General features: G+C 41.6%; 1 protein-coding gene across 4 annotated transcripts in view; it reads left to right on the forward strand.

Annotated features, from left to right (window-relative positions):
* The window catches only part of DNAH6 (dynein axonemal heavy chain 6), a 192,412-nt gene that overhangs the window by 174,795 nt on the left and 609 nt on the right, over positions 1–17,008 (forward strand). For all 4 annotated transcript variants that reach the window (XM_075128900.1, XM_075128899.1, XM_075128901.1 and 1 more), the window contains 7 exons: positions 948–1,069; positions 2,847–2,976; positions 7,641–7,768; positions 9,198–9,383; positions 11,097–11,169; positions 13,056–13,207; positions 14,319–14,541. In XM_075128900.1, coding sequence (XP_074985001.1) covers positions 948–1,069; positions 2,847–2,976; positions 7,641–7,768; positions 9,198–9,383; positions 11,097–11,169; positions 13,056–13,207; positions 14,319–14,541 — 1,014 coding nt within the window. The remainder of the gene's footprint in view (positions 1–947; positions 1,070–2,846; positions 2,977–7,640; positions 7,769–9,197; positions 9,384–11,096; positions 11,170–13,055; positions 13,208–14,318; positions 14,542–17,008) is intronic.

Below are 17,008 nucleotides of genomic sequence, written 5' to 3' on the forward strand. Positions count from 1 at the left end.
TTGTGCCCTGACCACTGGACCCTCCTCTGCTCTGTCCTACACACACAACTTCAATACCCTTAATGCCATTTATTCATGTCCCTTTATATGTATTTCCCTGGAAGAACAGGGGGAGCAGAGAAGAGAATTTAATTTCAGTTTCTTGAATAGCCATCACAGGCCAGTGACAGATTGCACTTACTTCAGTCCAGCACTTATCATCTCAGCCACACCAGTCTTTCCTTCTTCCAGGCCTGGTAGTTACGCTGTTAACAGATGGCAATTAGTTATGAGTAGTTAGCCCTAGTTGTGTAAGTTGCTGAGTAGCTAGAAGCCTCCAAAGAGGAAAAGCACTGTAATGACCCACCAGAGAGTTGGAAGGCCAGTCAGGAACTAACCTGGGGCTCACTATACCAGTGTGAGTTGCCACTTCAGCTCAGCAGTCAAGCCTGTGAAAGCCGTTTGTTTCTTTTTATTTTAAATAAAGTTTGTTCTGTCTATGGGATATAACAAGCAACATCCCATATCCTGCTCCTGTTTTTACATTGTTTCCTCAGGCAACAAATATCCAGTTGTTTTTCTGTTCCAGAATATAACCTGTTTGCTTCGAAAGTTCTAGTTCCTCTGAAATGCTAAGACACGCTAATGCAAAACATGAAAATGTGAGACTTTTGGCCCTACCTTTGTAAAATTCTGCCTCTAACAATTTTATAGTGTCAGAATCTGATATATGCCTGTCACTCATAATGAAAAATGTTACCATCCAAATGTATTTTAAAGCATATTCGTATAGATGTTTTGTTGTTTACGTGGTGAATTCCTTTACTTCTTTGAATGTGCTTTCAATAATTTAAGTTTTTCACTAATAATATACAATATATACATTTTGACATTTCCATACATTTTTGCTCATTTATTTCACAATAAAACATTTTAATGTGGAATCTGTATGTGCATTTCTGTAATAGGTATATATTTTGCCCCTATGGCTGATAGTTTGCAAGATTATAAAGACTATATTGAACATTTTCCTTTGATCGACGACCCAGAAATATTTGGAATGCATGAGAACGCCAATTTGGCTTTCCAGGTTTGTAGGCTTTTCTTAAATACATGTTCTAAATTAATGATATTAAATGAATTATACTATGTAGCTTAAAGGGAGAATTTGATTTAATAATTATAGTTTGTTAAGCAGAAATAACAAGCAGGAATTGCTAGGCAATCCACCCTAATCATTAGATTTATTTTTTCCCATATGTAACTCCCGAATGTTTTCTTTAACCAGTTTCCTGTCAAGCTGCGTTTTAATGAAGTGCACCATGATTTATGCTGGACAGTTGTTTATTGACATTGATTCTATCCTTAGTTTTACACAAATCAGCCTCTTCTCATGGGACATTATAATTCCTGATTAGACGGATTAGAGATGTGAAGGAATACTGACAACCTGTTCAGAACACACACGTTTATATTTATTAATTTATTATATTTATGCATTTTCCCTGGAGGGACCCAAACAATCTTCCAGAATCCTTAAATACCACCCTCATAGTAGTCTAGGAAAAACAGCATTACACACATACAAACACTCATTAAAAATAGCTAGATAATGTGGTTGAGATTTTGAAAGCAGACTGGGGGATTTAGACACAGATGGGTGGGACTCAAGTGATCTGGGTTCAGTTTCTGGCTCCACCAAAGAATTGGTGGCCTTAGGCAAGTCACTTAAACTCTGTGTGTCTTTGTTCCCTATCTGTAAAATGGGGATAGTGATACTTCCTTTCTCCCACCCTTAGAATTATCTATTTAATTTAAGAGCTTTCCAGGAGAGAGACTGTCTCTTATGATGTGTATGTACAGCACCTACCACAATAGGGCTTTGATCTTGTTGGGTAGCTTCAAGATGCTACTATAACATAATGATCTTTCATTAATTTAGTGGAAGTTAAGTGTCTAAGTCCCCTAGACTGCTTTGAAAATCTCAACTACACACTCTCTCTTCCACACATAATACACCATTGAAAAGCAATATCTTTTGTGTGTCATAAGCACTGAATTAGAAAAACATCCACTTTTGCTTGTAGTATAATATTAATTCTAAAAACTAGACTAATGTAGCAATAAGCTTACGGCCCAGCACCATAAAAGCAAAAGACTGTCATACCACATAAAAAACCAGAAGATAAACTACACATTATCTAATAAACTTTGGTCCTAGGGGTTTGAAGCAGGGATTTTATAACTTCCAATACTAAGATAATTAAAAACATTAAAATTTTAACTCAACTCCCTTAACTTTATAGTCTCATTCAGTATATACTGCAGTAAGTTTAATGAACTAATTTAGAAACATCCTGAGAAAAAAATGCCCATTTCACACTTTTCTGTAGAAAGCAGCAAAAATTAATGTTACTTTTAGATAAGTCAGTGGGGAAAATATTAACAAATCTTTTTTATCTAATTTTAAATGTTTATACTGAATTCCAGCAGCATCAAAGGTCTGGAATTCAGTGCAGTGGAATGGATGCATTTTATAAGAGAGAGGTTGAGAAAAATGATACCCATTATAATAAATATATAACACACTCAATGATCATGGGGACTTATTTCTTATGGTAACAATAGCTGGTCAAAAAAGCCACCTAAAAACAGAGCAAAGTTCTATTTACAGATTTCAATTACATTTTCAAGTAAATTCAAGAATGAAAATATCATGAACAAATGATAAAATTTTCCTTGGAAGTAATTGGTTCTGAATATAAACACCTAAAAAAAAAAACAAGAGAGAGATTAAAATATTTAAGTAATAACTTGTGATGGCAAATTTTTAAAGGTACACGGCTTTTCTGTTTTTCTCTTTGCAGCGTAAAGAGACTAGCACTTTAATCACAACAATACTTGAGGTTCAGCCAAGATCAACTGCACAAGGATCAGGAAAAAGCAATGATGAAATTGTTCAAGAGCTTGCTAGCACTATCTTGACAAAACTGTCTGGTAGGATAGTGGTGTTAATGTGTTTTTGTCAGTATTACTGCATATATATAATGGTATTTGGGAAAAATATGTTTGTTTGTTTGGTTTTTTTTGTTTGTTGATAAAGAACCTTTTGCTTAATTCCTTATCTAGGAAAAGTGTTATCACTGGAGGTATATGGTGGTATCAGACATGAATGTATCTCCACACTGAAACAATAAACATACATGTAACTACATGTAAACAGAACTTGTTAAAATGGATCAAAAATATACTGTACTTTAAATGATAAAAGGGGAAAAAACCAACAATTCATAATTAACCTATAGCACTTGCTTCATATGGGGGAGATTTTCACAGGGACAAGGCATGGTTAGGCACCTAACAATCATTTGTGCCTTTGAAAATCATGCCCCAAAGTGTTTACTGAGACAGAAAACATACTAGAATTCAAAACATTTTGTATGGATAATCAAAATATCCAGATTTACACTAGCTAGAATATACATTTATAGAGGATAACAACTTTTATGCTTCAGAATGTAAAACTATCAACAGCTGTGTGGGGTTAAGACTACACTGTCATCATAGCTATGTTATTGCATAGTGATAATGGTTTATGCCTTCCTTTAAAGCATCTGATACTGGCCATTACTGGAGACAGGATATTTGACTAGATAGAGCAGAGAGAGACCAGTGGTCTGATCCAGTATGGCATATCCTGCTAGTTGTGTCTGGAATATAGACACAGTGGGGAAGACATCCCCAGAGAAGGGTGGTGATTCAGGTGCTTAAATCCTGTAAAAGTTAATGGACTTTAAGTACGTGCTTTAAAGTAAAGCACATGCTTACGTGTTTTCCTGATTTTTCTTAGTCAAAAAGATCTCTTCCTTAATGTTTATTCATGAGTGTGAGAGGACGGCCTATAAAATGAGAACAAAAACAGAAAATATTCTCAGCTTGGGGCTAAACCCAGTGCTGTATGACCTGGCTGTAGAGACCTGCCTTCCCAAAGGCATTCTCCCTTTTCCATTTTCTAAACAGCCACTCTTAAATATCTTCCCTCCAGCACCTATTCAAGAAGAGGGGCAAGCTTAACTGGCACTAACAACCTGCGCAGTGGAGAACAAAGGGGAGCCTCTGCACATTGGGACAGGAAGTTTAAGATGTGCAACTAAAGGCCCCAGTTCAGCAATCAAACCTGCACAGCGAGTCATCATTTACCCTTACAGAAAATCCTGAGGAAGTCAATGGGAGTCCATGCTGCCAGGCTCTTATGCATACACAGAACCCCATTAACTGCAGTGGGATTCCAAATAGGCAGAAGGGTCCTACCATGTGATTCTGATTGCAGTGTGAGGGCATAAATTATGTTGTGAGATTTAGCTATTGCATATAAATGCAGTGTTAAGAGATCCTTCCATAAAATAATGTGCCTAAGAGCTAGGGGAATGTAGTGCCAATCTTTAAAAAAGGGAAGAAGGAGGATCCTGGGAACTACAGGCCAGTCAGCCTCACCTCAGTCCCTGGAAAAATCATGGAGCAGGTCCTCAAAGAATCAATCCTGAAGCACTTAGAGGAGAGGAAAGTGATCAGGAACAGTCAGCATGGATTCACCAAGGGAAGGTCATGCCTGACTAATCTAATCACCTTCTATGATGAGATTACTGGTTCTGTGAATGAAGGGAAAGCAATGGATGTATTGTTTCTTGACTTTAGCAAAGCTTTTGACACGGTCTCCCACAGTATTCTTGTCAGCAAGTTAAAGAAGTATAGGCTGGATGAATGCACTATAAGGTGGGTAGAAAGTTGGCTAGATTGTTGGGCTCAACGGGTAATGATCAATGGCTCTACGTCTAGTTGGCAGCCGGTGTCAAGTGGAGTGCCCCAGGGGTCGGTCCTGGGGCCGGTTTTGTTTAATATCTTCATAAATGATCTGGAGGATGGTGTGGATTGCACTCTCAGCAAATTTGCGGATGATACTAAACTGGGAGGAGTGGTAGATACGCTGGAGGGCAGGGATAGGATACAGAGTGACCTAGACAAATTGGAGGATTGGGCCAAAAGAAATCTGATGAGGTTCAATAAGGACAAGTGCAGGGTCCTGCACTTACGACGGAAGAACCCAATGCACAGCTACAGACTAGGGACCGAATGGCTAGGCAGCAGTTCTGAGGAAAAGGACCTAGGGGTGACAGTGGACGAGAAGCTGGATATGAGTCAGCAGTGTGCCCTTGTTGCCAAGAAGGCCAATGGCATTTTGGGCTGTATAAGTAGGGGCATAGCGAGCAGATCGAGGGACGTGATCGTCCCCATCTATTCGACATTGGTGAGGACTCATCTGGAGTACTGTGTCCAGTTTTGGGCCCCACACTACAAGCAGGATGTGGATAAATTGGAAAGAGTCCAGCGGAGGGCAACAAAAATGATTAGGGGTCTGGAACACATGAGTTATGAGGAGAGGCTGAGGGAACTGGGATTGTTTAGTCTGCAGAAGAGAAGAATGAGGGGGGATTTGATAGCTGCTTTCAACTACCTGAGAGGTGGTTCTAGACTATTCTCAGTGGTAGAAGAGGACAGGACAAGGAGTAATGGTCTCAAGTTGCAGTGGGGGAGGTTTAGGTTGGATATTAGGAAAAACTTTTTCACTAGGAGGGTGAAACACTGGAATGCGTTATCTTGGGAGGTGGTAGAATCTCCTTCCTTAGAAGTTTTTAAGGTCAGGCTTGACAAAGCCCTGGCTGGGATGATTTAATTGGGGATTGGTCCTGCTTTTGAGCAGGGGGTTGGACTAGATGACCTCCTGAGGTCTCTTCCAACCCTGATATTTTATGATTCTATGAATGTGTCATTAAAACTGTTCACCAGAAAACAATGAAGATTCCCTTAGCGGAACAAAGGCTGAATCTTGTTGCTATGATATCCTGTCATACCAATTAGTTTATCAGAACATAAGATTTTCTAAACAGTTGTGACTGTTAAATCCTTGTACAATAATTACAGTTTTTTAAATTATGCACCACTGTGCTGTTAATATGCAAACACGTCAGGTGCAATTATCTGCATGTGGTGTTTTTTTCTAAACTCTTGCCCCAGCTAGCGAAATATCACTGAAATTCTCTGCTCCGTAATCATTGTGAAGATGTTTAATTTGTTCCCATTTTAAAAAGAATGTGTTTCAATATGTTTTTAATGTCAAATGGTTTAATGGTTTCTCTTTGGAGAGGGGTGGAACTTCTTGATTTTCAAACATATGTTTTGGAAATTTTTCTCACTAAAGTGTACATTTTATTTTCAAGGGAAAATGTTGTTTGTACACTCTGTATTTGGTGAACTGTTTTCATGCTCACAGTTCTGCATTTTAAACAGCAGCACCATGAGAAGAATCAAATTTACTCTAACAACAAGAGGCCAAATCTTCAACTGGGGGTAATTGGCACCACTCCATTGACTTCAGTTCAGCTGATTTGTACCAGCTGAGTCTCTGGGCTTTCTTGTCCAAACATGTATATTGTTAGGGACAAATCCTGCCCCTCCTGTGAGGGTACGGAGGGCACTGGGTCCTGCTGCCTCTCTGCTACATGGAAGATTTTGCATCCCTGTGGGACACAGATCATAGCTCTACCCAGGCTTCCCTGCACATCGTTACCCAGAAGGGATTCAGAAGGGAAGTGGGACTGGTGGGTGCACCACTCAATGATCCATCACTAAGGCTAAGATTTTTGTCATGGATATTTTTAGTAAAAGTCGTGGACAGATCACGGGCAATAAAGAAAAATTCACGGAAGCCTGTGACCTGTCCCTGACTTTTACTAAAAATATCAATGACAAAATGGATGGGACTGGGCAGCTGCGGGGTGGCTGGGAGCTCTGGGGTGCCCCACCACCTGTAGGACCTCAGAGCTCCAGGGTCCCCCTGCCCCCTCACCAGCAGCGGGGAGCATTATGGGAATCCCCCTGCCACTACCGCAATGGGGAGCTGCCGGTGTCCCCCTGCCCCGCAGTAGCGGCTGGGGAGCTGTGGGGTTCCCCCTTCCCTGCAGCAGCAGTGGGGAGCAACAGGGGTCCCCCATCCTATGGTGGTGACTGGGGAGCTGCGGGGGTCCCCCTGCCCTGCAGCAGCAGCAGGGAGCTGCGGGGATCCCCCTGCCCTGCGGTGGCAGTGGGGGTCCCCCGTCCCACTGCAGCAGCCGGGAGCTGTGGGGTACCCCCTCTGCCTACAGCTCCCGTGGGTACCTCCACTGCCCATGGCAGTTGAGAGCTTGGGGGCCCGCTGCCTCAGACGACAGGGGTACCTTACAGCTCCCTGCCGCTCCCGGGCTGAGGTCACGGGGGTCTTTGGAAGTCATGGATTCCGCGACCTCCATGAGAAAACCATAGCCTTATCCATTGCTCAGTCTCCCTGTGTGAGGGAAGGTGGGCATGGTGGAGGTGACTCAAGACCCGAGGTTGCTGTAGCAAACACAGAGCAACTCTGCAGCTACTCCAAAAATTGGGTGGGAGCAAACGGGGGTTATTTCCCGCCAGTCCCTTAGGAGCTCCCCAGCAGAAGTGAACTTGGAGACAGCTCATCAGGAAGGAAACTGGCAGTTTTCCAATCGAGGGATAACATTGTTCCTCTCCTTCTTCCCTCACTGTAGTGACACCAGATCTTCCTGACTGATAAAAAAAGGTTTCTATTGCAGGAAAACTGGAGATAGACACTGCTTCAGAAAGCCTTTTTGTCAAGGATGACAAGGGACGTGTGGACTCTTTAACTACTGTACTTGGACAAGAAGTGGATCGGTTCAACAATCTGCTTGACTTGTTAAGAGTATGACACTTAATTGAATCGTTTTACATTGGGTGGCAGTGTTACCGGAAGCTCTATAGCTAGATTGTACCCCTGCCCTGTGCGCTGTGGGGGTGTAAGGGCTCCCTCCCCTTCGTGGTGCAGTGCATCTAAGGGTTACCCACAATCACAACTCCTGCAGGGGCTCTTCCTGAGATGTTCCTCCCACAGCAGGTGAAGGAGCAGACAAAGCTGGCTGGCTGCAAGAGGGCGAGTATTCTACACCCCTTAAAGAGGAGTAGTAAATTCCTCCCTTCCTCCCTAGTGAAACTGACTAGACATGGCTGTGTATAGAGTCATAGTGTTTAAGGCCAGAAGGGACCACTAGCTCATCACAGCTGACCTCCTGCATATCACAGGTCACCAGCAACTGGTAATGAGACAAAAGTATGTCAGCCCACAGGAGACTAGGCTGTTATGTGCCACAGGCAGCGAAGAGGAGGGACCAAGGTTTCTGTAACGAATAATCTAGCCCTAAATAGCTGTTTCTGTTATGGTGTGGGATCACTTGTTTAAATGTTTCAACCATTGCATACTTTTCCACTTAGTAGTTTTGCTAGGTGGATTTCATCATTAGCATCTGGAGAAATTATTTAAACTCCTTACCTAAGAAGGGCTGCACAGATTGTTATAGGTGCAAGGAATTATGCTTACTCTTGCTGTCAAAACGTTGTAGAAGAGAGTATTCTTTAAACAGTACTAATGTTGGGTGGAAAAACGTTTGACCAGAGTACAAGGAAAATAAAAGGTTCAGGCTAGTGGTTTGTGACCGTAAATCATATGAAAATCCACAATCTGATTGTGTGGGGAGGGAGGCGTACAGTGCCAAAAGTCACTGTATACATTATTTTATTCAAACTATCCTTTATTTTTGCAGCAAAACCTATCTAAAATTATTTAAAAATATTCCAGCCAATTAAAATAACCATTGTTTCCATTCCTCAGCAGCCAGAGTTCAGGAAGGTGGGTAGAGGAGAGAGATACTGTCTCTTCTTCTGCACTGCTTTCCTGTCTCTGACAGTTCTGTAAACTCAGCGATCCCAGAGAAAACACAGAATCTGAGACCCACCCACAGGGGTCGTGTGACAGGCCACTATATCAATGAGACTTCCTGTTCTCTCAATGGCCAACTCTGACTGGGACTTGAGAATGTTCATGGCTATGCAGGAGGTGATCATGATCAGGCACTTAGTTTCCCATGCAGCCCAGATTTTTACTTGGCAGTTCTCAGTATTCCGTTAAATTGATTCAAATGTTTATTATCGTGTCCACACAGCTGCATTTAAAGGCCGTGAGTGTTATTTTAGATGAAGTTAATGGGATCCACAACTCCCATAACAGCCATTGCAAAAATTCAGCTTCAGTAAAGGTGTTTATGGTTTGGTACACTATAACATTTTTTATTTTTTAGAGCTCCTTAGAAACCCTCAACAAAGCTATTGCTGGTTTTGTGGTGATGTCGGAAGAGATGGAAAAAGTATACAACAGTTTTCTTAACAACCAAGTTCCCACACTCTGGGCCAATGCAGCATACCCTTCTCTGAAGCCATTAGGAGGATGGGTAAAAGACCTTGTACTAAGGACAACCTTTGTAGATGTAAGTAAATTGCCTTATGATGAGGTAGTGTGCTAGGTCCTTGCTCAAGGACTGAATTTGGTCATGCCAGAAGCTTGAAAGGGGAGCTTGGTCCAAACCTAATGTACCCAAACTTCCCACTTAATCCTCTCCCCAGAATTTTAAAATGAAACCTGTACAACATGTAGCGCTCTCGGAAATCCTGGATAAAGGGGCAAGAGTAACCCAGATCCAAATACTGGCCTTATCCATTTCTAGAGACATGGTTTCAATCTGCCTTCAGTCACAAATGCCATTGTGCTTCATAGGAAAGGCATAATGCCATCAGGGCACTGGGAGGCGTGAATTGGGGAGCTGCTCTTTGCTACTCTCTTGAAAAGGAGCTACTTGCACTCCCCACAATTAAGCTATCTCAGCATTTTCCTTTGTGCCACGGTGGGTGAGATCATGCCCCATCTGGGACTGATAGCCATGCCAGTCATGGTAGGTTTTCCATTTCCCTTCCCCTTCAGTAAGACACGTACTGATATTTATTAACGGTTCCGGATCTCCACCATAAGTTTGTCGCTATTACTAGTACCAGCACGGACTCACTGGTACTGCAGGCATTACCAATGCCTGTAGGTTCATAGAATATCAGGGTTGGAAGGGACCTCAGGAGGTCATCTAGTCCAACCCCCTGCTCAAAGCAGGACCAATCCCCAATTTTTGCCCCAGATCCCTAAATGGCCCCCTCAAGGATTGAAGTCACAACCCTGGGTTTAGCAGGCCAGTGCTCAAACCACTGAGCTATCCCTCCCCCCTCACAGCCCTTAGCTTTCCCTTCCCACAACTCCTTCCACCTTCAAACATCCCATTTTCAAAGTCTCTTCAGAGGTGATCAGTGGGCCGTGAGAGGATTACATGATGGATCTTCAAAAGGTTTGGCTAGGAACTGGACAAGCATTTGAGATTGTGGTTGCTTTGCAGACCTAACCTCTGGAGTTTTTTCCTTTTGAGATGTGCCCCTCCCTGCCATTAGTGTAGAAATACCACTTTTTCCACTTTAGTGTTCACCATGCTCCTTGTAGTGTGCCCACGCCCACTAGGATGTAGCATGCCTATTGGCCGTGTTCTGGAATTCTGTAATTACCACTTTGGGAGCTTTGAGATCTGGATCCAAATGTTTTGGCTTAGGCTTATCTCTGATTCGACTGCAAAGTCAAGGGGTGTTAGGATCAGGGGACTTGGGGCAACCTGTTATGGAGATACATTGGTCACTGTCCATTTTGCCCTAGATAAACAGATGTGGTTAATTCAGTGTTTGCAGTGTTCCCTGTATTTCTCTCTGTTTGCCACAGGGAACATCTAAGAAACAGTACAAATACTATGATACATTATTTATTTCTTAAGGCAGTTTGACAAGATTTTAATGATAACCACTGTAGGAGTCAGCCGTAGCATGCGTACTTTATAAGTGTAAAGTGCTGGTAAAATGGACATGTCTGTTATATAAGATCCTTTTTCCTATACCACAATGAAGTATAAAATCAACCGTACATGACTTGAATCTTGTGGAATAGGGTTTCGATCTTGGGACCAAACTCAGCTCTCCTATGTGGGTGCAGTTGAAGTCAGTGAGATTGTGCCAATTTACAGCAAGTTGAATACGGCCCTTAATTTAATGAGACTATGCAGTAAAATAGGAAATGTGAAACTTCATAAATAACATCCACTAAAATGTTCTGATTTTAGTCCTGGCTCAGAAGGGGTCAACCGAAGTCGTTCTGGATCTCTGGTTTCTTTTTTCCACAAGGATTTCTGACAGGTAAAAAAATCAATACAAGTAATGTACATGCATAAAAGGTTGTCTTTCCTGTTGCCTGCTCTACAAAACAAAATGTCCTGGGACACAAAGTTGCCAGGTCCATGGTGGTCTGAAGCCCTGCATATGTTTTCCACAACTTTTGGGGCTTTCTTCTTTGCACATAGCTGAAAATGGCCTGGGTTTTGAGCAAACGGTAGCTCTTTTTGGCTGCTATCTGCTGAGCTCTAATCAGGATTGCCAGTCTTTGTAGTACACCCTCCCTAGTGAAACATGCAGAGTGTCCTGTTTTGCCCCATCCCACAAAAGAAGAAGAAAAATAGAATTTCCTACAGCCCAGTAACTCCCACTAAAGGCAAGTGGAGCCTTTGTATGAGAAACAGAAGCAGAAGAGTGTGCAGCCCTCTCTGGCTCTGTCCTTTCACTTTTACACCTATACAGAGAAACTGGAGGGGATGGTCTTTCCAAGCCTTAGCCCTGCAAGAAAAGTATATATAGGAGGAAAGCCTTTGCTAATTCTCTCCTCGCTGAAGCAGAAACCAAAGTTTGGAGACAGCATCACTCAACCTGATTCTTTTCCTCTCCTGAAAGAGAGAGTCTCATAGCCCTGTCTCCAGCCGAATCCCAGAAAGCTGAAAGACTAGTATTTCATCGGAATACAAGTAAAGAAAGAACATGTAAATGAACACAATTTGTTTTGTTTTAGACAGATTGTATTCAAGTAGGCAGAAAAAGCATCCAAATCATTGTCACATACTATAAATAAAAGAAAAGGAGTATTTGTGGCACCTTAGAGACTAACAAATTTATTTGAGCATAAGCTTTCGTGAGCTACAGCTCACTTCATCGGATGCATTCAGTGGAAAATACAGTGAGGAGATTTATATACACACAGAACATGAAAAAATGGGTGTTATCATACACACTGTAAGGAGAGTAATCACTTAAGATGAGCTATTACCAGCAGGAGAGCAGGGGGGGGGGTTCAGGGTTGTGAGTTCAATGCTTGAGGGGGCCATTTGGGATCTGGGGCAAAAATTGCGGATTGGTCCTGCTTTGAGCAGGGGGTTGGACTAGATGACCTCCCTAAGGTCACTTCCAACTCTGATATTCTATGATTCTATGACTGCTGAATTGGAATTAATTTGCAAACTGTACACCATTACATTAAGCTTGAATAAAGACTGGGAGTGGATGTGTCATTACACAAAGTAAAACTATTACCCCATGTTTATTCTCCCCCCACCCCACCCCACTGTTCCTCACGCGTTCTTGTCAACTGCTGGAAATGGCCCACCTTGATTATCACTACAAAAGGGTTTTTTTTTCTTTTTTCTTTCTATCCTGCTGGTAATAGCTTACCTTACCTGATCACTCTCATTACAGTGTATGGTAACACCCATTGTTTCATGTTCTCTGTGTATATTAAATCTCACCACTGTATTTTCCACTGCATGCATCCGATGAAGTGATCTGTAGTTCACGAAAGCTTATGCTCAAATAAATTGGTTAGTCTCTAAGGTGCCATAAATATTCCTTTTCTTTTTGTGGATACAGACTAACACGGCTGCTACTCTGAAACCTATCTTTTGTTTAGATTTTCTAAATGAAAATTTGAAAAGTTTCAGCAAAATAAAAATATTCCTACAAAACATTTCAGTTTTGCAGAAACTCCATTTTACACCAAATAGTGATTTTGATTGAAAATTCCCAATCATCTCTAATGGATATCAAGATGGTAGCTTTTAGCATTTTTATTCTCAGTAATAAACATACAGGCAGCTCTGCTGCATGGGTGAAATGTCTTGTTCCCATTTACAGTAGGTCAAGTGAGCAACTGACCCCTCTCCCAATTTTATTTAAAAAATACTTTTTTTTCAATTTGCCAGGCACTCTTCAAAATCATGCTCGTAAATATAATTTACCAATAGATGAGCTTAGTTTCAGCTATAATGTCATCCCTGTTTATCGAGATCAAGCACAAGTTACAGAAGCATTAAAGGTGTGCCAATTTGGACAAGAATTACCTATGGATATGCAGGTATTTTGGATGTTTATTATCAATACCAAAGTAAAAATAAAAATCCTTCCTATCATCTCTTTTGAGCAAAAATTGACATTGACTCTGCATAATCTAAGATTAATACTATTGTTCAATAACACATAAAGCTTTGAATGTCAGGACTTTATGTTGTGTTTTCCTTGTGTTTTGTCACAAAGAAATTTCATCCAAAATTTGAAAATTAGATAATTTTCAGGCAGCTGTAGTGGTAGAGGTTTCTATGTACTGTGACAAAGCTCTGTCCTTGCCTCCGTGGGTCCCGCGTTTCCTGGCGGATTTCGCTAGCCTCAGAGGCTCACTGTGACCCTCCACGTAACCCTTCTCTCTCTAGAGACAAGGGTCACAGTCTACTGAGCCATTTTCATCATAAGCCAGCGAGGGAGGTGAGGAGAAGTTATCCTTCCTTGCACAGTCTCTGTTGTCTCTCAGTCTCAGTGATTAATCAGGGGGCAAAGGGGGGGAGCCCGGGCCCACCCTCTACTCCCGGCTCCAGCCCAGGGACCCTAATAGTATCAGCTATTGTAGCTGACCTTTTAGAATCATTACATGTACAATTCCCTAGGCTACTTCCCCCACAGCAGCCCTCACTTCCTCAAGCTCCACTTCACCCTTACCTCAGGGCCTCCTTCCTTGTGCCTGATATGGTGTGTACTACTCAGTCTCTCCAACAGCGCAACTTCCTCCCACAGCTCCTGACATGCACCCCCACCTGACTAACTGGGAGGCTTTTAACTCATTTCAGCCAGCCACTGATTGGCTTCAGGTGTCCCAATCAACCTAGCATTCTCCCTGCCTTCTGGAAAGTTCTTAATTGGCCCCAAGTGTCTTAATTGACCTGGAGCAGCTGCCATTTCACTTATCCTGGTACCAGGGATTTGTTGAGCCTGGAGCTAATATATTTATCTCCCACTACTTTTCTATAGCCATCTGGCCTTGCCCCGTCACAGTACGTGTTCCGTCCTGTTCCCCCAGGAATCTAGAACTTCTTGTGGTGATGTGAACATGTCATCCAACTTTGATCATTCCGTTCATTTTTTTTTGTTCATAAATTTGGAGATTTTGCTTTCTTGTCATCTGCTGTTTATTTCAGTTACCCTCTCCAGAAGATGGTGTATTGGTACATGGGATGTTCATGGATGCCAGTCGTTGGGATGATGAAGAGATGGTTATAGAAGATGCCTTACCTAGACAAATGAATCCAATGTTGCCAGTGGTGCATTTTGAGCCCCATCGAAATTATGAACCAAATCCCTCTTTGTATCAGTCACCACTTTATAAAACTGGAGCCAGAGCTGGAACACTCTCTACCACAGGTGACTGTTTCTTTAAAATCATAGTTCTTATCAAAATCAGACATCTGACCTTTTAAATGGAAGTCATGTGCATAAGTCATTCAAAAGGAATTTTTCCTAAGTTTGCAATAAGAGCTCAAATTTGGCCTGTGGCCTCTTTGTCAAAACAATTCCACCTTTCTCTGTATGTTATTTATTTGCTGTGTAATAATCTAAGAAGACTGAGAAGAAAGAGAGACACAGGTTCCGCGGGAATGGCTGAGAGCAATTAAGGCTTTCCTGGCTCCGAGGGAACGCTCTCAGGTTAAGCCTTAGAGAAAGACAAGCAAGCATGTAGACTGTTGATTGTTTTCATCTCTGTTGTCTCTGAAATGCCTTTGTTCTAAATAAATAATACTTAGCTTTTTGATAAAGCTATTGCAATATGGAGTTATTAATGCAATAGTATAACTCTGCAAAAAATAACTCTCCAAATACAAGTAGATTTATTAGCTCCACACTGCTAAGTTTCAGCTTCAGATGCGAGATTCAGAAGCTGACTGGTCAGCTAAAAGAACTTAGTAATATCAGGAGATACAGAGGTCACATGAAATAAGTGTGCCCTCTGGAAACCACAACCACTGACAATTCCTTTTCCCTGCACATGCAGCTCTTTCACAGTTTCCCCTTAGAGACATTGCCTGATTTTCCTTCTTAGTGTTTGTATCTTCCATGTACAGTGTGATTTTATTTCTATTGTCTTTGTTTAGACAGTGTTGTTCTCAACACATTTTCCTTCTTGCAGAGAGAATGTCCAGCCTCTTTTATAAAATGACAGTTAGCAAGGCCTTCATTCACTTCTTACTTGTAATGGAAAAGGTGCAGGAGCAGAATGCTGGGAATCTGCTCCAAGCAATCAGGTGCCTCTGTTCACAACAGCAATAAAGGGAGGGGTGATGAGGCACCATGAAAACTTGGCTTCTAATTGTTTGCTCAGACGTTGTCAAGGTGCTAGAGATGCTAAAGTGACTGTGTGCCATGATGCTAATGAGATTTTGCATAGGTCATGATCATGGTTGTGTCAGTGCAGAAGTATGTCATTGAGCTGGTGTTGATTAAGCTAATGATGCTGAAGCTTAATGTCTTTTCATTAAAAAGATGTGGTTAAGTGTTTTTGAATCTACTGCCTTCATTCACATGCCAGAGATGCAGAAGCAGCAGTAGTACATGGATGGCACTGATGCATTTCACAGTCTTAACCAAAGGTGTCAAGATCACTTGAACAGTGCATGAGCATATTTGTAATAAAGCCTGTCTTCAAAAGGTGGCAAACCAGGAGTAGCTAAAGTCAGTGAAGTTACAGCTGTGTATGTGAAATCCAAAGTATCCTGTGTTCTGTTCAAGAGCAGAGACAGCCTGCTTCCTTGACAGATGCCTTCCTATTAACTTGAAGTCAGGGATTCTTTTGTATGTTTCCTGCTCTCCCTCTTGTTCCTTATGTAATCAGCAAGGTAAACAGGAGAGAGCCCATTTTTTTCTAGTAGCTCCTGACTGGGCTTGCTGCTTATGGGGCTTTCCTGAGGAGGTCATTGGAACCTCTGTTTCCAGACCTCTTAACCCAGATTCATGGTCAGATTTAATCAAAACCAGACATCTCCTCTTAGGTCTAGACACTGAATGTTCCACAAGACTGAAAAGGTCCTTCTACAGACTCACTAGATGTCACCAAGAAGGATATGTCTCAGAATGGAAGAGAGAGATTATTTGGGCTTCAAGCAAAACTTTTTATTGCCTTTTTTTACTTTGACTCTATATTTTGAACTGTCTCTTTCCCATATCAAGAAATCAGGACTAGTCCTGGACTTGATCAGAGTGCTTCTGGTAGCTATGTATACATACTAGCTAGCCTAATTTTCTGAGCTAGCCTAATTTTCTTTTTGCGAATGCAGACTAACACGGCTGCTACTCTGAAACCTAATATGAGAAGGTTTCTTCATTTTATGAACTTCCACTACTTAGTATTTTACTTTACAATGGTCACTCTTAAAAATTGAGAGTTTCCTTAGATACCTAAATAAAATTGTCTTAGTATTTTCAAAAAAATCCCTAGGTATTCGCAATAGCAAATATAGCAATTTCTATAAATACATAACCATATCTATTTGTGAAAGGCAGAACGGTCGCATTTTGAATAGAGACTACTGAAGTCCTGATAAAATTAATGGAGTAAATTCCTCCAAATGTATGTTGATATTGCAATTAAGATAACAAAAATAATACTTAAAACCCCAGCAATCCATCGGACCATGTTGAGGTTGTTGTTGTTGTCTTTATATTTGAGAAAACAAATGGGACAGATTCTGATATGCTTACATTGAATAGCACCTTACCTGAAATCAATGGGATCACTTGTGGAGTAGGTGCTACTCAGCGTAAGGATATCAGAATCTGGCCCAGTGTACTTGCTTATTACGTGGATAGAGTAAGATTTCTGATGTCCTTGACTATT

Source organism: Caretta caretta, chromosome 5 (assembly GCF_965140235.1).
Source record: "Caretta caretta isolate rCarCar2 chromosome 5, rCarCar1.hap1, whole genome shotgun sequence".
Classification (NCBI taxonomy): Eukaryota; Metazoa; Chordata; order Testudines; family Cheloniidae; genus Caretta; species Caretta caretta.